At 48.0% G+C, this 24,461-nt stretch overlaps 1 protein-coding gene across 1 annotated transcript in view; it reads right to left on the bottom strand.

The window, feature by feature from the left end:
* Positions 1-24,461, bottom strand: part of LOC112221360 (plasma membrane calcium-transporting ATPase 3) — a 143,793-nt gene that overhangs the window by 85,585 nt on the left and 33,747 nt on the right. Inside the window, exons 7-10 of the mRNA XM_042304342.1 lie at positions 19,281-19,421; positions 19,123-19,164; positions 18,881-19,039; positions 1,538-1,609 (exon numbers count right to left, since the gene is read on the bottom strand). Of these exons, the coding sequence (XP_042160276.1) occupies positions 1,538-1,609; positions 18,881-19,039; positions 19,123-19,164; positions 19,281-19,421 (414 nt within the window). The remainder of the gene's footprint in view (positions 1-1,537; positions 1,610-18,880; positions 19,040-19,122; positions 19,165-19,280; positions 19,422-24,461) is intronic.

Raw genomic sequence — 24,461 nt, 5'->3', positions numbered from 1 at the left:
GAGACAGGAGGTGACAGAGCAACAGAGAACGTGACACAGGAGGTGACAGAGCAACAGAGGATGAGACAGAGGAGGTGACAGAGCAACAAAGGAGGAAACAGAGCATCAGAGGAGGAGACAGCAACAGAGGAGGAAACAGAAGAGACCGAGAAACAGAGGATGAGACAGAGGAGGTGACAGAGAAACAGAGGACGAGACAGAGGAGGTGACAGAGCAAAGGAGGACGAGACAGAGGTGACAGAGCAACAAAGGAGGAAACAGAGAAACAGAGGATTAGACAGAGCAACAGAGGAGGAGACAGAGGATGAGACAGAGCAACCGAGGGGGAAACTGAGGACGAGACAGAGCAACATAGGAGGAAACAGAGGACGAGACAGAGCAACAGAGGAGGAGTCAGCAACAGAGGAGGAGACAGAGGAGGAGACAGCAACAGAGTAGGAAACAGAGGAGGAGAAAGAGGAGGAGACAGCAACAGAGAAGGAAACAGAGGATGAGACAGAGGAGGTGACAGAGCAACAAAGGGGGAAACAGAGAAACAGAGGACGAGACAGAGGATGAGACAGAGCAACAGAGGAGGAAACAGAGGATGAGACAGCAACAGAGGAGACACAGCAACAGAGGAGGTGACTGAGAAACAAAGGAGGAAACAGAGAAACAGAGGACGAGACGGAGCAACAGAGGAGGAGACAGCAACAGGGGAGGAGACAGAGGAGGAGGCAGTGCAACAGATGACAAGACAGAGCAACAGACCTCTTCTCGGGCTTAACAACACCCGTGCCAATATATCCAACAAAAACCTGCTTCTCTGGCATTATCACTTAAATGTACAACAACGTTATTAACACAACAACAACAACATTATTAACACAACAACAACAACAGCATTATTAACACAACAATGACAACAACGTTATTAACACAACAACAACATTATTAACACAACAACAACAGCATTATTAACACAACAACGACAACAACGTTATTAACACAACAACAACAACATTATTAACACAACAACGTTATTAACACAACAACAACAACATTATTAACACAACAACAACAACATTATTAACACAACATCGTTATTAACACAACAACAACATCATTATTAACACAACATTGTTATTAACACAACAACAAAGTTATTAACACAACAACAACAACAACGTTATTAACACAACAACAACAACAGTATTAACACAACAACAACATTAACACAACAACAACATTAACAACACAACAACAACATTATTAACACAACAACAACAATGTTATTAACACAACAACAACATTACTAGCACAACAACAACAACGGTATTAACAAAACAACAACATTAACACAACAACAACATTATTAACACAACAACAACATTATTAAAACAACAATAACATTATTAACACAACAACAACAACATTAACACAACATCAACAACATTATTGACTCAACCTGCAACACATCAACATCATTATTGACTCAACCTGCAACACATCGACATGAACATTTCCTATGCTTGTTGCCAATATAAAAACATCTCACCTTCTATTACGAACGTCTGGATGACAAAATACAACACCAAGATGAGCACTGTTATAGCTGACATCACCAGGCCTAGACAGAGAGGGACAGAAAGAATGATGTGTGACCATGTAACTTTATGACGATGTTATGTTACATCAGGCCATACTAATTTAATTGACTGTATAACTTTATGACACTGTAATGTTACATAAGGCCATACTAATTTAATTGACGAGCAGAAAATGGAAGAAATATCCACCCAAAATAAAATAACTCCAAATTCAGAGGTGAAAATGGGGGGGTGTATTTGTCCTGTTTCACATTTGTTCAAGTGTGTGACCTGTAAAAGTGTGTGGTATTAACTGGAAAAGTTTTTTTTGCATATCCCACTCCCCTAAAACACACTTAGAGAGTAGGGTCACGGCCAGGATCAGCCATTATTGACAGTGACCCTGGAGAAATTTGGGTGAAGTGCTTTGCTCAAGGGTACATTGGCAGATTTGATAGCAAGTGGCTTGTTCTGGTCCCTATAGTGTTTGTTTTTTTACTTGTAATGAACTGCTTTCCTTCTTGTTTACACAGAGTGTTCATGGACCTGACTTTTCGGGAATTGTTGTTTGTGCCTCACCACCTCTTCCCCTTTCAAGAACATCTGAACATCCACAGTGGACACACATCTGAACATCCACAGTGGACACACATCTGGGCATCCACAGTGGACACACATCTGGGCATCCACAGCGACTGGCTCATAGAAAACTATGCAGTATTTTTTTTTTTATGTACTGTTTTTTACATTATTAGCTCAGGAAATCTTGTGTGTCATTACATACAGCCGGAAAGAACTATTGGATATAGAGCGGTGGTTACTCACCAGAAATACCAGCCATTATGACCAGGAATACGACTTCCCTGGACCAGATCCTTTGTTCACTCTCCCCGGAGCAATCAAACTTTTTCCAGGGGCCGACTCAAAACCTCGCCGGCAGAGGAGAAGCACTCGAGGCGGCCTGCTAGTTCGACTTAGGAGGCGCGCACACCACCTACCGCTTCCGAGTATATTACTCGCTAATGTCCAGTCTTTGGATAACAACTTTGGATAACAAAATTGATGAGCTTCGAGCAAAGCTTTCTTTCCAGAGAGACATCGGGGGCTGGAACATACTTTGTTACACAAAAACATAGCTCTCTCTGGATACTCTGTCGGAGTCGGTAAAGCCAGCAGGATACTCAGTACATCATGCAGACAGGAGTAAATATCTCTCCGGGAAGTAGAAGGGCTGAGGGGTGTGTTTCATGATTAACGACTCATGGTGTAATTCTAGGAACATACAGGAACTCAAGTCATTTTGTTCACCAGACCTAGAATACTTCACAATTACATGCCAACCAAATTATCTCCCAAGAGAATTCTCCTCCGTCATCGCAACGGCCGTTTTACATCCCACCTCAAGCCGAAACCTCGATGGCCCTCGAACTTCACTGGACTTTATAGAAACTTGGAAATCAGACATCCTGAGGCTGCATTTAAAGTCCACGATCATCATGTAGCTGGGGATTTTAACAAAGCAAATCTGAGGACTAGGATGCCAAAATTCTATCAACATGTTGACTGTCCTACTCGCGCAACCAAGACTCTCGAACATTGCTATTTAAACTTCTGGAATGCTTACAAGACCCTCCCCTGTCCTCCTTTTGGCAAATCTGATCACGAATCCATCTTGCTCCTCCCGTCCTATAGGCAGAAACTCAAACAGGAAGTCCCCGTGCTTCGTACTATTCAACGCTGGTCTGACCAATTGGAATCCACGCTTCAGGATTGTTTTGATCACGTGGACTGGGATATGTTCCAGGTAGCGTGCAAAAATAATCTAGATGTTAACACGGATACGGGGACCGAGTTCATAAGGAAGTGTATCGGAGATGTAGTACCCACTGTGACTATTAAAACCTACCCATATCACCTCTACCTTATCTGCCACCCTAGACCCAATTCAATTCGCCCCAATAGATCCACAGATGATGCAACCGCCATCACTCTGCACACTGCCCTATCCCATCTGGACAAGAGAAATACCTATGTAAGAATGCTGTTTATTGACTTCAACACCATAGTACCCTCCAAGCTCATCATTAAGCTTGAGGCTCTGGGTCCGAATCCCACCCTGTGCTACTGGGTCCTGGACTTCCTGACAGGCCGCCCCTAGGTGGTGAAGGTAGGAAACATCATGACTGCGTGGCCGTGCATGCCTCCAACTCAATTATCAAGTTTGCAGATGACACAACAGTATTAGGCTTGATTACTAACAATGACGAGACAGCCAACAGAGAGGAGGTAAGGGCTATGGGAGTGTGGTTTCAGGAAACAACCTCTCACTCAGCGTCAACATAACAAAGGAGATGATCGTGGACTTTAGGAAACAGCAGAGGAAGCACCCCCCTATCTACTTCGACAGGACCATAGTGGAGAAGGTGGAAAGCTTCAAGTTACATGGCCTACACATCACTTACAAACTGAAATGGACCACCCACACAGACAGTGTGGTGAAGAAGGCGCAACTTAGCCTCTTCAACCTCAGGAGGCTAAAGAAATTTGTCACCTAAAAACCTCACAAATTTGTATATAGTCTTAATTCCTCCTTAGATTTGTGTGTGTTGGGTATGTATATATTGTGTAATTTGTTAGATATTACTTAGATATTACTCCACTGTCGGAGCTAGAAGCACAAACCTTTTGGTACACCCGCAAAAATCACATGTATGTGATCAATAACTTTATTAATGCCACTTTAATAATGATGTTTACATATCCTGCATTACTCATCCCATATTTTATACCACCTATTGCATTCCCTATGCCACTCGGTACATATTCTTATTCTATCCTTTTACTTAGATTTGTGTGTATTAAGTAGTTGTTGTGGAATTGTCAGATTACATGTTAGATATTCTGCACTGTCGGAACTAGAAGCACAAGCATTTTGCAACACTCGCAATAATATCTGCTTACCATGTGTAAATCTGATTTGGAATCGCTTGTACTGTTCCTTGTCAAGGCCCTCCCTGCTGAGGTCATGCATCATGTCAACTTCTATATCAATGATGTTGAATTGTTGTGCACTATTGACAATTTCACCGTGTGTTGTGGGCTGCTGTTCCAGTTAAGTCAGTCAAACCGGTTGCAACAGGATAGAGGCTCTTTTCAAAGGTCTCTTTCAGGTCTGGGTTTTTGGTTATTTGTTTCACCTAGGCTCGTCATGGTGCTACACTGTTTCACACGCTTTCCCTTTGGATTTTTCCATCTTCTCCATGGCCAGGGCAGTTCCCTGCAGCCCCAAGTTTAGGCAGGGTGTCACCCGGTGTTGTTCTACAAGTGATAAGCATGTCAAGGGGCTTGAACAAAACCATAGATGGTTTCGTGGTCTAGACCACCATCAGATTGATCGAAATGTAACTTGTTGAGAGAGACTCAATCTTCACTGTAGTTCCCTCCAATTACATTTTGTAATTGAATTTTTGTCCCCCCCCCCAATTTTATAATTGGAATGTGATACAAAACGCGGCAACGGTGTGCTTTAGGACCATGCGGACACATCCGGACGGTCGGGTAGGCTGTTTGGAGTATATATGTCTTAGAGGACGACATGGGAATGGAGATACAGTTGAAGTCGGAAGTTTACATACACCTTAGCCATACATTTAAACTCAGTTTTTCAGAATTCTTGACATTTAATCCAAGTAAAAATTCCCTGTCTTAGGTCAGATAGGATCACCACTTTATTTTAAGAATGTGAAATGTCAGAATAATAGTAGAGAGAATGATTTCTTTCAGCTTTTATTTCTTTCATCACATTCCCAGTGTGTCAGAAGTTTACATACACGCAATTAGTATTTGGTAACATTGTCTTTAAATTGTTTAACTTGAGTCAAACATTTTGTTTAGCCTTCCACAAGCTTCCCACAATAAGTTGGGAGAATTTTGGCCCATTCCTCCTGACAGAGCTGGTGTAACTGAGTCAGGTTTCTAGGCCTCCTTGCTCACACACGCGTTTTCAGTTCTGCCCACAAACTTTCTAGAGGATTGAGGTCAGGGCTTTGTGATGGCCACTCCAACACCTTGACTTTGTTGTCCTTAAGCCATTTTGCCACAACTTTGGAAGTATGCTTGGGGTCAGTGTCCATTTGGAAGACCCATTTGCGACCAAGCTTTACTTTCCTGACTGATGTCTTGAGATGTTGCTTCAATATATCCACATAATTTCCCCCCCTCATGATGCCATCTATTTTGTGAAGTGCACCAGTCCCTCCTACAGCAAAGCACCCTCACAACATGATGCTGCCACCCCCGTGCTTCACGGTTGGGATGGTGTTCTTTGGCTAGCAATCCTCCCCCTTTTCCTCCAAACATAACGATGGTTATTATGCTCAAAGAGTTCTATTTTTGTTTCATCAGACCAGAGACAAAAAGTACGATCTTTGTCCCCATGTGCAGTTGCAAACCGTAGTCTGGCTTTTTTATGGTGGTTTTGGAGCAGTGGCTTCTTCCTTGCTGAGCGGCCTTTCTGGTTATGTCGAAATAGGACTTGTTTTACTGTGGATACAGATACTTTTGTACATGTTTCCTCCAGCATCTTCAGAAGGTCCTTTGCTGTTGTTCTGGGATTGATTTGCACTTTTCACACCAAAGTATGTTCATCTCTAGGAGACAGAATGCGTCTCCTTCCTGAGCAGTATGACCGCTGCGTGGTCCCATGGTGATTATACTTGCGCGCTATTGTTTGGACAGATGAACGTGGCACCTTCAGGCATTTGGAAAATGCTCCCAAGGATGAACCAGACTTGTGGAGGTCGACAATTTTTTTTCTGCTGTCTTGGCTGATTTCTTTTGATTTTCCCATGATGTCAAATAAAGTGGCACTGAGTTTGAAGGTAGGCCTTGAAATACATCCACAGGTACACCTCCAATTGACTCAAATTATGTCAATTAGCCTATCAAAAGCTTCTAAAGCCATGACATCATTTTCTGTAATTTTCCAAGGTGTTTAAAGGCACAGTCAATTTAGTGTATGTAAACTGCTGACCCAATGGAATTGCGATACAGTGAATTGTGATAAAGTGAAATAATCTGTCTGTGAACAAAAAATTACTTGTGTCATGCACAAAGTAGATGTCCTAATCGACTTGCCAAAACTATACAAGAAATTTGTGGAGTGGTTGAAAAGCGAGTTTTAATGACTCCAACCTAAGTGAATGTAAACTTCTGACTTCAACTGTATATATTATTATTTCCGACCCCCCCCACTTCTAAAACCAAAGTTGCTCCCCTATCCAAAGATGCGGACATTTTCAACTGTGTGTCAAAGAGGACTGGGTGGCTGGAAAACCTTGTCCATGACATACACTTTCTCTTTATAGAATGACCCAGATGGAGATGCTGGGACGTCTGGTATCAACAAGATAGATGGTACAAGTCCACTGAAGCTGCTAGAACTTCCCCAGCCATATGAGCAATGCTTAGATGCCTGCCTCTGTAACAGGTACCTAAAGGCTGACCAGGTTCTCTGACAGGAATGACTGCCTTATCATCCACACTTTCATACTCCTGCTGCCACAAGCAGGCAAACTGTTTCATGTAGTTCCACTGTACTGCAGCAAACTTTGAGTCATGATGTCCCTTCCTGATCACCCAAGACTGGACCATGAACTTGAGGTCAAAACTTCCTGGAGAGCAGACTTGGTCCATGGATTCTTGGGAGTAAACTGCAGCCACAGCCACTGTGTTTATGGGATTTTTGTTTCTCGTGGAAGCCGCTTTTCCACTATGTCACCCAAGTCCTCAACAGAAATGTCAAAAGTTAAGAACGAGTACTCAGTATCCTTAAATCCATGATCAGGTCTGAGTCATCACCATCAAGGAGGAACAAGGATACTCTCCGGGTCATCACCATCAAGGAGGAACAAGGATACTCTCCGGGTCATCACCATCAAGGAGGAACAAGGATACTCTCCGGGTCATCACCATCAAGGAGGGACATGGATACTCCCTCATCAAGCAGGCCCTGTTCAGCATCATCTGTCAGTAACTGCTGTTCACTTTAGCAGGATGTGCGTATTTGTCAAGGAATGCTTTTTGCTCTAGTTTTGCATGTTGGTTGTTTATTTATTTTATCGTTGTGAAGATGACAGAGGCTTGCCTGGTCTCAAGAAGCCATCGCTATCAGACAGAAGCTTGCCTGGTCTCAAGAAGCCATCGCTATCAGACAGAAGCTTGCCTGGTCTCATGAAGCCATCGCTATCAGACAGAAGCTTGCCTGGTCTCATGAAGCCATTGCTATCAGACAGAAGCGTGCCTGGTTTCATAAAGCCATCGCTATCAGACAGAAGCGTGCCTGGTTTCATAAAGCCATCGCTATCAGACAGAAGCTTGCCTGGTCTCATGAAGCCATCGCTATCAGACAGAAGCTTGCCTGGTCTCATGAAGCCATCGCTATCAGACAGAAGCTTGCCTGGTTTCATGAAGCCATTGCTATCTGAGGATACCTTTCATATGAATATATCAGAGTGCCTAGGTAGTTACCACAGACATATTTGTAGAAAGTAAAAGTCAATGATAGTTTGAAGTAGTCAATCCACTGCCTCCACTGGTCTTCAGGAGTAGAGTCCAGTAGGAAGCAAGGGTGATGTTGGGACATTTTCTCCAAAGCTTGCAACAGAGTGTTATACTGAGGGCTTACCAGTCCGCATGATGTTCTCATAAAACGTTCAACTCTGGTGTGTGTTTGTGAGTGGACTGTTGGTGACGTCTGGTCAATGTTTGATTGTTTGATGTTTGATGTTTGACCTTCTTCAAGTGGGATACTGCCATGGACGCTTTCACATGCACCACATCCTCTCTGACATCTCATTTGGAATACAGAACAAAGAAACAGGCAGTTTGAAAACATAAAGCTTTCCAAAATACAGAATAAATGGTGCAGTTTTCCATCATCAGACACAGTGAATCTACAAGGAGTAGTAGCGTCCCATCATCAGACACAGTGAATCTACAAGGAGTAGTAGCTTCCCATCATCAGACACAGTGAATCTACAAGGAGTAGTAGCGTCCCATCATCAGACACAGTCAATCTACAAGGAGTAGTAGCTTCCCATCATCAGACACAGTGAATCTACAAGGAGTAGTAGCGTCCCATCATCAGACACAGTCAATCTACAAGGAGTAGTAGCTTCCCATCATCAGACACAGTCAATCTACAAGGAGTAGTTGCTTCCCATCATCAGACACAGTCAATCTACAAGGAGTAGTAGCTTCCCATCATCAGACACAGTGAATCTACAAGGAGTAGTAGCTTCCCATCATCAGACACAGTCAATCTACAAGGAGTAGTAGCTTCCCATCATCAGACACAGTGAATCTACAAGGAGTAGTAGCTTCCCATCATCAGACACAGTGAATCTACAAGGAGTAGTAGCTTCCCATCATCAGACACAGTGAATCTACAAGGAGTAGTAGCTTCCCATCATCAGACACAGTGAATCTACAAGGAGTAGTAGCGTCCCATCATCAGACACAGTCAATCTACAAGGAGTAGTAGCTTCCCATCATCAGACACAGTGAATCTACAAGGAGTAGTAGCTTCTCACAAACTTAATTGATCGGAAAAAGTGACACAATCTATTCATAAAAATACCTGTGAAGTGATCTCGGTTTGCCCAGGGCTTGGATATTGAGGTAGAGAGCAGACTAAAGTAACCCCAAAGCAGATCTTGATCCAGTTTGGGTGCCCTGTGTTGTGTTTCCAGGTATCTGTTGTAATCGTAGGATCCAAGGCCTTGTGATGGGGGTCCATATACCAGAGTGCTTTGGACAATCTGGTAATGAATATTCAGCCTATATGGACATAAGAAAAGAGGAGAAATACAAACATTTGAGTCTGATTATCATTATTAAGTAAATTAACTAAGAATGAATTAACATTAACAAACATCAATTAACATAATATAAGATGTATAATAGAATACAACATTCTAATCTGTACCCCGAATGAAAAAATTATTGACAAAAAATAAACAATTTTTATCAAATGTAATGTATAATCAGTTCTTTACTTAAATGCATAGCCTAACTAGGCTTGAACAACATATAATTCACTTCTTCACAGGTTTATCTAGACTTTCTAGAAGAAACAGGGCTATATATGAAGAAGTTTAGCCCAGTAAAATGAATGCAGAACTGAAAAAGGTGCATTCTCCTATCATCTAGATTCAAAACATAATTTAATGTGATGAGTTAGAATATTTATGTAATACTGTTATTTGTACTCTCGTTATTATCCTGCAGTCGCCAGTACTGAGTCACGTACGGCTTCATACGAGGTCACGTCCAGAGTCACTGAACGAGTCACGTACGGCTTCATACGAGGTCACGTCCAGAGTCACTGAACGAGTCACGTACGGCTTCATACGAGGTCACGTCCAGAGTCACTGAACAAGTCACGTACGGCTTCATACGAGGTCACTGAAGGATTCAATGACCAAAAGGAGCATCCTATCGTGACATCTACAGCAGTGGTTCCCAACCTTTTTCGGTTACTGTTCCACAACCTAAATTTTGCTCTGCCCAGAGTAGCCCTGATTTACCACTTCATTTGCATTTTTACCAGTAGTCCTATGGTCTCATGAGTCTTCTCAAGTACTCCCTGTGGAAAGACCCAGTACCCCCTGTGGAAAGACCCAGTACCCCTGTGGATAGACCCAGTACCCCTGTGGAAAGACCCATTACCCCCTGTGGATAGACCCAGTACCCCCTGTGGATAGACCCAGTACTCCCTGTGGAAAGACCCATTACCCCCTGTGGATAGACCCAGTAACCCCTGTGGATAGACCCAGTACCCCCTGTGGATAGACCCATTACCCCCTGTGGATAGACCCAGTACCCCCTGTGGATAGACCCAGTACCCCCTGTGAATAGACCCAGTACTCCCTGTGGATAGGCCAGGTACTCCCTGTGGATAGACCCAGTACCCCTGTGGATAGACCCAGTACTCCCTGTGGATAGACCCAGTACCCCCTGTAGATAGACCCAGTACTCCCTGTGGATAGACCCAGTACCCCCTGTGGATAGGCCAGGTACCCCCTGTGGATAGACCCAGTACTCCCTGTGGATAGACCCAGTACCCCTGTGGATAGACCCAGTACTCCCTGTGGATAGACCCAGTACCCCCTGTGGATAGACCCAGTACCCCCTGTGGATAGGCCCAGTACCCCCTGTGGATAGGCCAGGTACCCCCTGTGGATAGACCCAGTACCCCTGTGGATAGACCCAGTGCACCCTTTAGTACCCCTTGTGGATAGACCCAGTACCCCTGTGGATAGACCCAGTACTCCCTGTCGATAGACCCAGTACCCCTGTAGATAGACCCAGTACCCCCTGTGGATAGACCCAGTACCCCTGTGGATAGGCCAGGTACCCCTGTGGATAGACCCAGTACTCCATGTGGATAGACCCAGTACTCCCTGTGGATAGACCCAGTACTCCCTGTGGATAGGCCAGGTACCCCTGTGGATAGACCCAGTACCCCCTGTGGATAGGCCAGGTACCCCCTGTGGATAGACCCAGTACCCCTGTGGATAGGCCAGGTACCCCTGTGGATAGACCCAGTACTCCCTGTAGATAGACCCAGTACTCCCTGTGGATAGACCCAGTACTCCCTGTGGATAGGCCAGGTACCCCTGTGGATAGACCCAGTACCCCTGTGGATAGACCCAGTACCCCTGTGGATAGGCCAGGTACCCCCTGTGGATAGACCCAGTACTCCCTGTGGATAGACCCAGTACCCCTGTGGATAGACCCAGTACTCCCTGTGGATAGACCCAGTACCCCCTGTGGATAGACCCAGTACCCCTGTGGATAGACCCAGTACCCCTGTGGATAGACCCAGTACCCCCTGTGGATAGACCCAGTACCCCCCGTGGATAGACCCAGTACCCCCTGTGGATAGACCCAGTACCCCCTGTGGATAGACCAGTACCCCCTGTGGATAGACCCAGTACCCCCTGTGGATAGACCCAGTACCCCTGTGGATAGACCCAGTACCCCTGTGGATAGACCCAGTACCCCCTGTGGATAGACCCAGTACCCCTGTGGATAGACCCAGTACCCCTGTGGATAGGCCAGGTACCCCCTGTGGATAGGCCAGGTACCCCTGTGGATAGACCCAGTACCCCCTGTGGATAGACCCAGTACCCCTGTGGATAGACCCAGTACCCCCTGTGGATAGACCCAGTACCCCTGTGGATAGACCCAGTACTCCCTGTGGATAGACCCAGTACCCCTGTGGATAGACCCAGTACCCCTGTGGATAGACCCAGTACTCCCCGTGGATAGACCCAGTACCCCTGTGGATAGACCCAGTACCCCCTGTGGATAGACCCAGTACCCCTGTGGATAGACCCAGTACCCCCTGTGGATAGACCCAGTACCCCCTGTGGATAGACCCAGTACCCCCTGTGGATAGACCCAGTACCCCTGTGGATAGACCCAGTACCCCTGTGGATAGACCCAGTACCCCCCGTGGATAGACCCAGTACCCCTGTGGATAGACCCAGTACCCCTGTGGATAGACCCAGTACCCCTGTGGATAGACCCAGTACCCCTGTGGATAGGCCAGGTACCCCTGTGGATAGACCCAGTACCCCTGTGGATAGACCCAGTACCCCTGTGGATAGACCCAGTACCCCTGTGGATAGACCCAGTACCCCTGTGGATAGACCCAGTACCCCTGTGGATAGACCCAGTACCCCTGTGGATAGACCCAGTACCCCCTGTGGATAGACCCAGTACCCCCTGTGGATAGACCCAGTACCCCTGTGGATAGACCCAGTACCCCTGTGGATAGACCCAGTACCCCTGTGGATAGACCCAGTACCCCCTGTGGATAGGCCAGGTACCCCCTGTGGATAGACCCAGTACCCCTGTGGATAGACCCAGTACCCCTGTGGATAGACCCAGTACCCCCTGTGGATAGGCCAGGTACCCCTGTGGATAGACCCAGTACCCCCTGTGGATAGACCAGGTACCCCCTGTGGATAGACCCAGTACCCCCTGTGGATAGACCAGGTACCCCCTGTGGATAGACCCAGTACCCCCTGTGGATAGACCAGGTACCCCTGTGGATAGACCCAGTACCCCTGTGGATAGACCCAGTACCCCTGTGGATAGACCCAGTACCCCTGTGGATAGACCAGGTACCCCCTGTGGATAGACCCAGTACCCCTGTGGATAGACCCAGTACCCCCTGTGGATAGACCCAGTACCCCCTGTGGATAGACCAGGTACCCCCTGTGGATAGACCCAGTACCCCTGTGGATAGACCAGGTACCCCCTGTGGATAGACCCAGTACCCCCTGTGGATAGACCCAGTACCCCTGTGGATAGACCCAGTACCCCTGTGGATAGACCCAGTACCCCCTGTGGATAGACCCAGTACCCCTGTGGATAGGCCAGGTACCCCCTGTGGATAGACCCAGTACCCCCTGTGGATAGACCCAGTACCCCTGTGGATAGACCCAGTACCCCCTGTGGATAGACCCAGTACCCCTGTGGATAGACCCAGTACCCCTGTGGATAGACCCAGTACCCCTGTGGATAGACCCAGTACCCCTGTGGATAGACCCAGTACCCCTGTGGATAGGCCAGGTACCCCTGTGGATAGACCCAGTACCCCATGTGGATAGACCCAGTACCCCCGTGGATAGACCCAGTACCCCTGTGGATAGACCCAGTACCCCCTGTGGATAGACCCAGTACCCCCTGTGGATAGACCCAGTACCCCTGTGGATAGACCCAGTACCCCTGTGGATAGACCCAGTACCCCTGTGGATAGACCCAGTACCCCCTGTGGATAGACCCAGTACCCCTGTGGATAGACCCAGTACCCCTGTGGATAGACCCAGTACCCCTGTGGATAGACCCAGTACCCCTGTGGATAGACCCAGTACCCCCTGTGGATAGGCCAGGTACCCCCTGTGGATAGACCCAGTACCCCTGTGGATAGACCCAGTACCCCTGTGGATAGACCCAGTACCCCCTGTGGATAGGCCAGGTACCCCCTGTGGATAGACCCAGTACCCCTGTGGATAGACCAGGTACCCCTGTGGATAGACCCAGTACCCCCTGTGGATAGACCAGGTACCCCTGTGGATAGACCCAGTACCCCTGTGGATAGACCAGTACCCCCTGTGGATAGACCCAGTACCCCCTGTGGATAGACCCAGTACCCCTGTGGATAGACCCAGTACCCCCTGTGGATAGACCAGGTACCCCTGTGGATAGACCCAGTACCCCCTGTGGATAGACCCAGTACCCCTGTGGATAGACCCAGTACCCCCTGTGGATAGACCAGGTACCCCCTGTGGATAGACCCAGTACCCCTGTGGATAGACCAGGTACCCCCTGTGGATAGACCCAGTACCCCTGTGGATAGACCCAGTTCCCCCTGTGGATAGACCCAGTACCCCCTGTGGATAGACCCAGTACCCCTGTGGATAGACCCAGTACCCCCTGTGGATAGGCCAGGTACCCCTGTGGATAGACCCAGTACCCCCTGTGGATAGACCCAGTACCCCTGTGGATAGACCCAGTACCCCTGTGGATAGACCCAGTACCCCTGTGGATAGACCCAGTACCCCCTGTGGATAGACCCAGTACCCCTGTGGATAGACCCAGTACCCCTGTGGATAGACCCAGTACCCCTGTGGATAGACCCAGTACCCCCTGTGGATAGGCCAGGTACCCCTGTGGATAGACCCAGTACCCCCTGTGGATAGGCCAGGTACCCCTGTGGATAGACCCAGTACCCCTGTGGATAGACCCAGTACCCCTGTGGATAGGCCAGGTACCCCTGTGGATAGGCCAGGTACCCCTGTGGATAGACCCAGTACCCCCTGTGGATAGACCCAGTACCCCCTGTGGATAGGCCAGGTACCCCTGTGGATAGACCCAGTACCCCTGTGGATAGACCCAGTACCCCCTGTGGATAGGCCAGGTACCCCCTGTGGATAGACCAGGTACCCCCTGTGGATAGGCCAGGTACCCCCTGTGGATAGGCCAGGTACCCCTGTGGATAGACCCAGTACCCCCTGTGGATAGACCCAGTACCCCTGTGGATAGACCAGGTACCCCTGTGGATAGGCCAGGTACCCCTGTGGATAGACCCAGGTACCCCCTGTGGATAGACCCAGTACCCCCTGTGGATAGACCCAGTACCCCCTGTGGATAGACCCAGTACCCCCTGTGGATAGACCCAGTACCCCTGTGGATAGGCCAGGTACCCCCTGTGGATAGACCCAGTACCCCTGTGGATAGGCCCAGTACCCCTGTGGATAGACCCAGTACCCCCTGTGGATAGACCCAGTACCCCCTGTGGATAGGCCAGGTACCCCTGTGGATAGACCAGGTACCCCCTGTGGATAGGCCAGGTACCCCTGTGGATAGGCCAGGTACCCCTGTGGATAGACCCAGTACCCCTGTGGATAGACCAGGTACCCCCTGTGGATAGGCCAGGTACCCCCTGTGGATAGGCCAGGTACCCCTGTGGATAGGCCAGGTACCCCTGTGGATAGACCAGGTACCCCCTGTGGATAGGCCAGGTACCCCCTGTGGATAGGCCCAGTACCCCTGTGGATAGGCCAGGTACCCCCTGTGGATAGACCCAGTACCCCCTGTGGATAGGCCAGGTACCCCTGTGGATAGACCAGGTACCCCCTGTGGATAGGCCAGGTACCCCCTGTGGATAGGCCAGGTACTCCCTGTGGATAGGCCAGGTACCCCTGTGGATAGGCCAGGTACTCCCTGTGGATAGGCCAGGTACCCCCTGTGGATAGGCCAGGTACCCCTGTGGATAGACCAGGTACCCCTGTGGATAGGCCAGGTACCCCTGTGGATAGACCCAGTACCCCCTGTGGATAGACCCAGTACCCCCTGTGGATAGACCCAGTACCCCCTGTGGATAGACCCAGTACCCCTGTGGATAGGCCAGGTACTCCCTGTGGATAGACCAGGTACCCCTGTGGATAGGCCCAGTACCCCCTGTGGATAGGCCAGGTACCCCCTGTGGATAGGCCAGGTACCCCCTGTGGATAGACCAGGTACCCCTGTGGATAGACCCAGTACCCCTGTGGATAGGCCAGGTACCCCCTGTGGATAGACCAGGTACCCCCTGTGGATAGATCCAGTACCCCTGTGGATAGACCCAGTACCCCTGTGGATAGACCAGGTACCCCCTGTGGATAGACCCAGTACCCCCTGTGGATAGACCCAGTACCCCTGTGGATAGACCCAGTACCCCCTGTGGATAGACCCAGTACCCCCTGTGGATAGGCCAGGTACCCCCTGTGGATAGACCAGGTACCCCCTGTGGATAGGCCAGGTACCCCCTGTGGATAGGCCAGGTACCCCCTGTGGATAGGCCAGGTACCCCCTGTGGATAGGCCAGGTACCCCTGTGGATAGGCCAGGTACCCCCTGTGGATAGGCCAGGTACCCCCTGTGGATAGGCCAGGTACCCCCTGTGGATAGACCCAGTACCCCTGTGGATAGGCCAGGTACCCCTGTGGATAGGCCAGGTACCCCCTGTGGATAGACCCAGTACCCCCTGTGGATAGGCCAGGTACCCCTGTGGATAGGCCAGGTACCCCTGTGGATAGGCCAGGTACCCCTGTGGATAGACCCAGTACCCCTGTGGATAGGCCAGGTACCCCCTGTGGATAGGCCAGGTACCCCTGTGGATAGGCCAGGTACCCCCTGTGGATAGGCCAGGTACCCCCTGTGGATAGGCCAGGTACCCCTGTGGATAGACCCAGTACCCCCTGTGGATAGGCCAGGTACCCCTGTGGATAGGCCAGGTACCCCTGTGGAAAGACCCAGTACCCCCTGTGGATAGGCCAGGTACCCCCTGTGGATAGGCCAGGTACCCCTGTGGATAGGCCAGGTACCCCCTGTGGATAGACCCAGTACCCCCTGTGGATAGGCCAGGTACCCCCTGTGGATAGGCCAGGTACCCCCTGTGGATAGACCCAGTACCCCCTGTGGATAGGCCAGGTACCCCTGTGGATAGACCAGGTACTCCCTGTGGATAGACCAGGTACCCCTGTGGATAGGCCAGGTACCCCCTGTGGATAGACCAGGTACCCCTTGTGGATAGACCCAGTACCCCCTGTGGATAGACCCAGTACCCCCTGTGGATAGGCCAGGTACCCCTGTGGATAGGCCAGGTACCCCTGTGGATAGACCCAGTACCCCCGTGGATAGGCCAGGTACCCCCTGTGGATAGACCAGGTACCCCCTGTGGATAGGCCAGGTACCCCCTGTGGATAGGCCAGGTACCCCTGTGGATAGACCAGGTACCCCTGTGGATAGGCCAGGTACCCCTGTGGATAGGCCAGGTACCCCCTGTGGATAGACCCAGTACCCCTGTGGATAGACCCAGTACCCCTGTGGATAGGCCAGGTACCCCCTGTGGATAGACCAGGTACCCCCTGTGGATAGGCCAGGTACCCCCTGTGGATAGACCCAGTACCCCTGTGGATAGGCCCAGTACCCCTGTGGATAGGCCAGGTACCCCTGTGGATAGACCCAGTACCCCTGTGGATAGACCCAGTACCCCCTGTGGATAGGCCCAGTACCCCCTGTGGATAGACCAGGTACCCCCTGTGGATAGACCAGTACCCCCTGTGGATAGGCCAGGTACCCCCTGTGGATAGGCCAGGTACCCCCTGTGGATAGGCCAGGTACCCCCTGTGGATAGACCCAGTACCCCTGTGGATAGACCAGGTACCCCTGTGGATAGACCCAGTACCCCTGTGGATAGGCCAGGTACCCCCTGTGGATAGGCCAGGTACCCCTGTGGATAGACCAGGTGGATAGACCCCCCCTGTGGATAGGCCAGGTACCCCCTGTGGATAGACCAGGTACCCCCTGTGGATAGGCCAGGTACCCCCAGGGTCCTAGGTCCCGTGGTTGGGAACCACTGATTTCCAGAATATACATTATTTAACAGCACAATTCGAAGCATCAATCCATTCCATGTGTATAGCGCTTATACCAAGTATTGTCACAGAGAAAGCTTTACTAAATGTGGGGCCAGTAGGTCTATACAGTCAGTTACTCACCACAATCTCCATCAATTGCTTCATCCGGCTGCCAGGAAAAGCCCCCACCTCGGAGACAGTCGACCACGTCATTGTGGAGCTCCTGATCTGTGCAAAGTGTGTGCAATGCAATGGCAATGCATTTTGGCAGGATATGGGGACTGTTCTCTGTTGTGCATGAGAACTTCAAACACATTCCGCCTTGGTGTTGACTGTCTGTCTACTATAAGCAGTAGGCTTCCGGTAAAATGTAAGTTATGAATCACAAATCCTCATACATCTGAAATTCTTCAATGTCATCACTTATTTTGACATAAATTTGGTTGTCCAAAACGCTACCATCTTGCACTGCGTCTTTGCTGATGAATGTCCTGATCTCTGGCCAGTCGTTTGGTGACATGATGTTTCGGGTGTTAACTGCTTCAAATAGGTCAGAAAATGTATTTAACCGACTGTTTGCAAATAACGTAAATAATATGAATTTGTTTAACCCGGATCATAAATAGTATGAGTTTTGGCTGACCAAAGCCATGCTGGCACGCGAGAGAAATTGAATCTGTGCACACAGGTCCCAAGTGTGTGTGTTTGTGTCACTGTCCAATCAGAGCCCCAAAGCGGGTGATCTAAGGCGGTTTGGTCTTTGATTCTCACGCATCAGCATGGGAAATCATCAAGGGAGAGTGGACACTATATGAGCACAGCACGGCAGAAAAAAAAGTGAAGCTCATCTGTTACAAATTAAATGTGTATGGCCTAACAGAATAATACACAGAGTTAGAGAACGTCCTACCAGTAAATTAAATGTGTATGGCCTAACAGAATAATACACAGAGTTAGAGAACGTCCTACCAGTAAATTAAATGTGTATGGCCTAACAGAATAATACACAGAGTTAGAGAACGTCCTACCAGTAAATTAAATGTGTATGGCCTAACAGAATAATACACAGAGTTAGAGAACGTCCTACCAGTAAATTAAATGTGTATGGCCTAACAGAATAAACCACAGTAAATTAAATGTGTATGGCCTAACAGAATAAACCACAGTAAATTAAATGTGTATGGCCTAACAGAATAAACCACAGTAAATTAAATGTGTATGGCCTAACAGAATAAACCACAGTAAATTAAATGTGTATGGCCTAACATAAAAAACCACAGTAAATTAAATGTGTATGGCCTAACATAATAAAACACAGAGTTAGAGAACATCCTACCTGCTTTCCCAATCTGCACAGCCAGTTTGGTGAGTTTACCCTGTAGAACACTCTTCTCTTTCTTTGTGGTGTTGCCTCTCTTCTTCTCCTCCACCTCTCCTCCCTCTGCACTCTTCAGAGGCTGCATCTCCATGGCTACAGCCTCGTCCTGCTTCTTGGCTGGAGGACACACACAGGAGTTTCGAAGTAAGCCCAACCTGATCCCTGACCTCCAACCTCTGACCCTGTCTGTGATAGGTTACCTTTATTCTGGTTGTTCTCCATCATCACTTCGGGCTGCTTCCCTGAGATAGATAATCATTTCATTAATCAATCAATCAATTAATCATTAAATCAATCAATTAATCAATGTTTGCTACAAATGAATGTAAATACTATGTAGTTGTTAACTCCATCTTACCCTTCTTCTTCTTGTCATCCTCCTCCTCCTCTTCCTCCTCCCCCTCTCCGGCCCCCAACAGTGTAAAGATGATGCCAGTCTGAGAGTTGACCCCCACAGCTGTTACCAGCATCCTACCCGAACCCTCCATCACATGGGTACCTATAGAGAGAAACACACACACGGACATGACAAATTATATACAAACGTGCACAAAGCACAAACACATGTTCATATAACCACCACCCCAAACACACACACACACACACACACACACACACAAATTAAGATGGCGTCGTACTGGATGATTGATACTAGATAATAAGATGGAGGACCTCTGATCGTCCCTCCATTCTACTGGCTAATTTACCGTCACTAGATAATAAGATGGACCTCTGATCGTCCCTCCATTCTACTGGCTAATGTACAGTCACTAGATAATAAGATGGAGGACCTCTGATCGTCCCTCCAGTCTACTGGCTAATGTACAGTCACTAGATAATAAGATGGAGGACCTCTGATCGTCCTGGCTAATGTACAGTCCCATTCTACTGGCTAATGTACAATGTAATGTAATGGAGGACCTCTGAACGTCCCTCCACAGTCACTAGATAATAAGATGGAGGACCTCTGATCATCCCTCCATTCTACTGGCTAATGTACAGTCACTAGATAATAAGATGGACCTCTGATCATCCCTCCATTCTACTGGCTAATGTACAGTCACTAGATAATAAGATGAACCTCTAATAATCCCTCCATTCTGCTGGCTAATGTACAGTCACTAAATCAAATCAAATAAAATGTTATTTGTCACATACACATGGTTAGCAGATGTTAATGCGAGGGTAGCGAAATGCTTGTGCTTCTAGTTCCGACAATGCAGTAATAACCAACGAGTAATCTAGCTAACAATTCCAAAACTACTACCTTATACACATAAGTGTAAAGGGATAAAGAATATGTACATAAAGATATATGAATGAGTGATGGTACAGAGCGGCATAGGCAAGATGCAGTAGATGGTATCGAGTACATACATACATATGAGATGAGTATGTAAACAAAGTGGCATAGTTAAAGTGGCTAGTGATACATGTATTACATAAAGATGCAGTCGATGATATAGAGTACAGTATATACGTATACATATGAGATGAATAATGTAGGGTATGTAAACATTATATTAGGTAGCATTGTTTAAAGTGGCTAGTGATATATTTTACATCAATTCCTATCAATTCCCATTATTAAAGTGGCTGGAGTTGAGTCAGTGTGTTGGCAGCAGCCACTCAATGTTATTGGTGGCTGTTTAACAGTCTGATGGCCTTGAGATAGAAGCTGTTTTTCAGTCTCTCGGTCCCAGCTTTGATGCACCTGTACTGACTTCGCCTTCTGGACGATAGTGGGGTGAACAGGCAGTGGCTCGGGTGGTTGTTGTCCTTGATAATCTTTATGGCCTTCCTGTAACATCGGGTGGTGTAGGTGTCCTGGAGGGCAGGTAGTTTGCCCCCGGTGATGCGTTGTGCAGACCTCACTACCCTCTGGAGAGCATTACGGTTGTGGGCGGAGCAGTTGCCGTACCAGGCGGTGATACAGCCTGACAGGATGCTCTCGATTGTGCATCTGTAGAAGTTTGTGAGTGCTTTTGGTGACAAGACAAATTTCTTCAGCCTCCTGAGGTTGAAGAGGCGCTGCTGCGCCTTCTTCACGATGCTGTCTGTGTGGGTGGACCAATTCAGTTTGTCTGTGATGTGTACGCCGAGGAACTTAAAACTTACTACCCTCTCCACTACTGTTCCATCGATGTGGATAGGGGGTGTTCCCTCTGCTGTGTCCTGAAGTCCACAATCATCTCCTTAGTTTTGTTGACGTTGAGTGTGGGGTTATTTTCCTGACACCACACTCCGAGGGCCCTCACCTCCTCCCTGTAGGCCGTCTCGTCGTTGTTGGTAATCAAGACTACCACTGTTGTGTCGTCCGCAAACTTGATGATTGAGTTGGAGGCGTAGATAATAAGATGGAGGACCTCTGATCGTCCCTCCATTCTACTGGCTAATGCACAGTCACTAGATAATAAGATGGACCTGATCGTCCCTCCATTCTACTGGCTAATGCACAGTCACTAGATAATAAGATGGACCTCTGATCGTCCCTCCATTCTACTGGCTAATGCACAGTCACTAGATAATAAGATGGACCTCTGATCGTCCCTCCATTCTACTGGCTAATAAACAGTCACTTGATAATAAGATGGACCTCTGATCGTCCCTCCATTCTACTGGCTAATAAACAGTCACTTGATAATACGATGGACCTCTGATCATCCCTCCATTCTTTTGGCTAATAAACAGTCACTAGATAATAAGATGGACTTCTGATCATCCCTCCATTCTACTGGCTAATAAACAGTCATTAGATAATAAGATGAACCTCTGATCATCCCTACATTCTACTGGCTAATAAACAGTCACTTGATAATAAGATGGACCTCTGATCGTCCCTCCATTCTACTGGCTAATAATCAGTCACTAGATAATAAGATGAACCTCTGATCGTCCCTCCATTCTACTGGCTAATAAACAGTTTCTTCAGCCTCCTGAGGATGAATTTTAAGCTTTTAACACTGGACCTCTGATCATCCCTCCATTCTACTGGCTAATGTACAGTAATAAGATGGAGGACCTCTGATCATCCCTCCATTCTACTGGCTAATGTACAGTCACTAGATAATAATATGGAGGGCCTCTGATCGTCCCTCCATTCTACTGGCTAATAAACAGTCACTGGATAATAAGATGGAGGACCTCTGATCGTCCCTCCAAATTCTTGAGGGAAACCTGTTTGTCTTCCAGAGATTTAAGCTGGAACGGAGGTTCACCTTCCAGCAGGACAATCACCCTAATCATACTGCTAAAGCAACACGTGAGTGGTTTAAGGGGAAACATTTAAATGTCTTGGAATGGCCTAGTCAAAGTCCATACCTCAATCCAATTGAGAATCTGTGGTATGACTTAAAGATTGCTGTACACCGGCAGAACCAATCCAACTTGAAGGAGCAGTTTTGCCTTGAAGAATAGGCAGAAGTCCCAGTGGCTGGATGTGCCAAGCCTATAGAGACACACCCCAAGAGACTTGCAGCTGTAATTGCTGCATAAGGTGGCTCTACAAAGTATTGACTTTGGGGGGTGAATAGTTATGCACGCTCAAGTTTCTGTTGTCTTATTTCTTGTTTGTTTAACTATAAAAAAACATTTAGCATCTTCAGTGGTAGGTTTTCTAAATCAAATGATTCAAACCCCCCAAAAATCTATTTTAATTCCAGATTGTAAGGCAACAAAATAGGAAAATGCCATGGGGGTGAATACTTTCATAAGCCACTGTATGCCGACTTCACACACACACACACACACACACACACACACACACACACACACACACACACACACACACACACACACACACACACACACACACACACACACACACACACACACACACACACAGCTACTGCTGCTACTCTGTTTATTATATATCCTTTCCCCCTATCTTCCCCCTGTCCCCTTCCCCTATACATATCTACCTCCATCACTCCAGTATCCCTGTCCCTTCCCCTATACATATCTACCTCCATCTTCCCCCCCCCTATACATATCTACCTCCATCACTCCAGTATCCCTGTCCCCTTCCCCTATCATATCTACCTCCATCACTCCTTTCCCCCTATACATATCTACCTCCATCACTCCAGTATCCTGTCTCCTTCCCCTATACATATCTACCTCCATCACTCCAGTATCCCTGTCCCTTCCCCCTATACATCTCCTTCCCCCCCCTATACATATCTACCTCCATCACTCCAGTATCCCTGTCTCCTTCCTACCTCCATCACTCCAGTATCCCTGTCTCTTTCCCTATACATATCTACCTCCATCACTCCAGTATCCCTGTCTCCTTCCCCCTATACATATCTACCTCCATCACTCCAGTACTCCTTCCCCCTATACATATCTACCTCCATCACTCCAGTATCCCTGTCTCCTTCCCCCTTCCCCCATCACTCCAGTATCCCTGTCATATCTACCTCCATCACTCCAGTATCCCTGTCTCCATACATATCTACCTCCATCACCCAGTATCCCTTCCCCCCTATACATATCTACCTCCATCACTCCAGTATCCCTGTCTCCTTCCCCCTATACATATCTACCTCCATCACTCCAGCATCCCTGTCTCCTTCCCCTATACATATCTACCTCCATCACTCCAGTATCCCTGTCTCCTTCCCCCTATACATATCTACCTCCATCACTCCAGTATCTCCTTTCCCCTAAACATATCTATACATATCTACCTCCATCACTCCAGTATCCCTGTCCCCTTCCCCCTATACATATCTACCTCCATCACTCCAGTATCCCTGTCTCCTTCCCCCTATACATATCTACCTCCATCACTCCACCCCTATACATCCCTGTCTCCTTCCCCTATACATATCTACCTCCATCACTCCAGTATCCCTGTCTCCTTCCCCCTATACATATCTACCTCCATCACTCCAGTATCCCTGTCTCCTTCCCCATATCTATACATCCCTGTCTCCTCCCCTATAGCTCTACCTCCATCACTCCAGTATCCCTGTCCCCCCCTTCCCCCATATATCCCTGTCTCCTTCCCCCTATATATCTACCTCCATCACTCCAGTATCCCTGTCTCCTTCCCCCCCTATACATATCTACCTCCATCACTCCAGTATCACTGTCTCCTTCCCCCTATACATATCTACCTCCATCACTCCAGTATCCCTGTCTCCTTCCCCCTATACATATCTACCTCCATCACTCCTGCCACCTTCCCCCTATACATATCTACCTCCATCACTCTAGTATCACTGTCTCCTTCCCCTATACATATCTACCTCCATCACTCCAGTATCCCTGTCTCCTTCCCCCTATACATATCTACCTCCATCACTCCAGTATCCCTTCCCCCCCTACATATCATAACTACCTCCCCTATACATATCTACCTCCATCACCCCTGTCCCCTTCCCTATACATATCTACCTCCATCACTCCAGTATCCCTGTCTCCTTCCCCCTATACATATCTACCTCCATCACTCCAGTATCTCCCTTCCCCTATACATACATAACTACCTCCATCACTCCAGTATCCCTGTCTCTTTCCCCCTATACATATC

The sequence above is a fragment of the Oncorhynchus tshawytscha genome, linkage group LG22, assembly GCF_018296145.1.
Source record: "Oncorhynchus tshawytscha isolate Ot180627B linkage group LG22, Otsh_v2.0, whole genome shotgun sequence".
Lineage (NCBI taxonomy): Eukaryota > Metazoa > Chordata > Actinopteri > Salmoniformes > Salmonidae > Oncorhynchus > Oncorhynchus tshawytscha.
The sequence above is the reverse complement of the archived record's forward strand: the minus strand, read 5'-3'. Positions and strand labels throughout refer to the sequence as shown.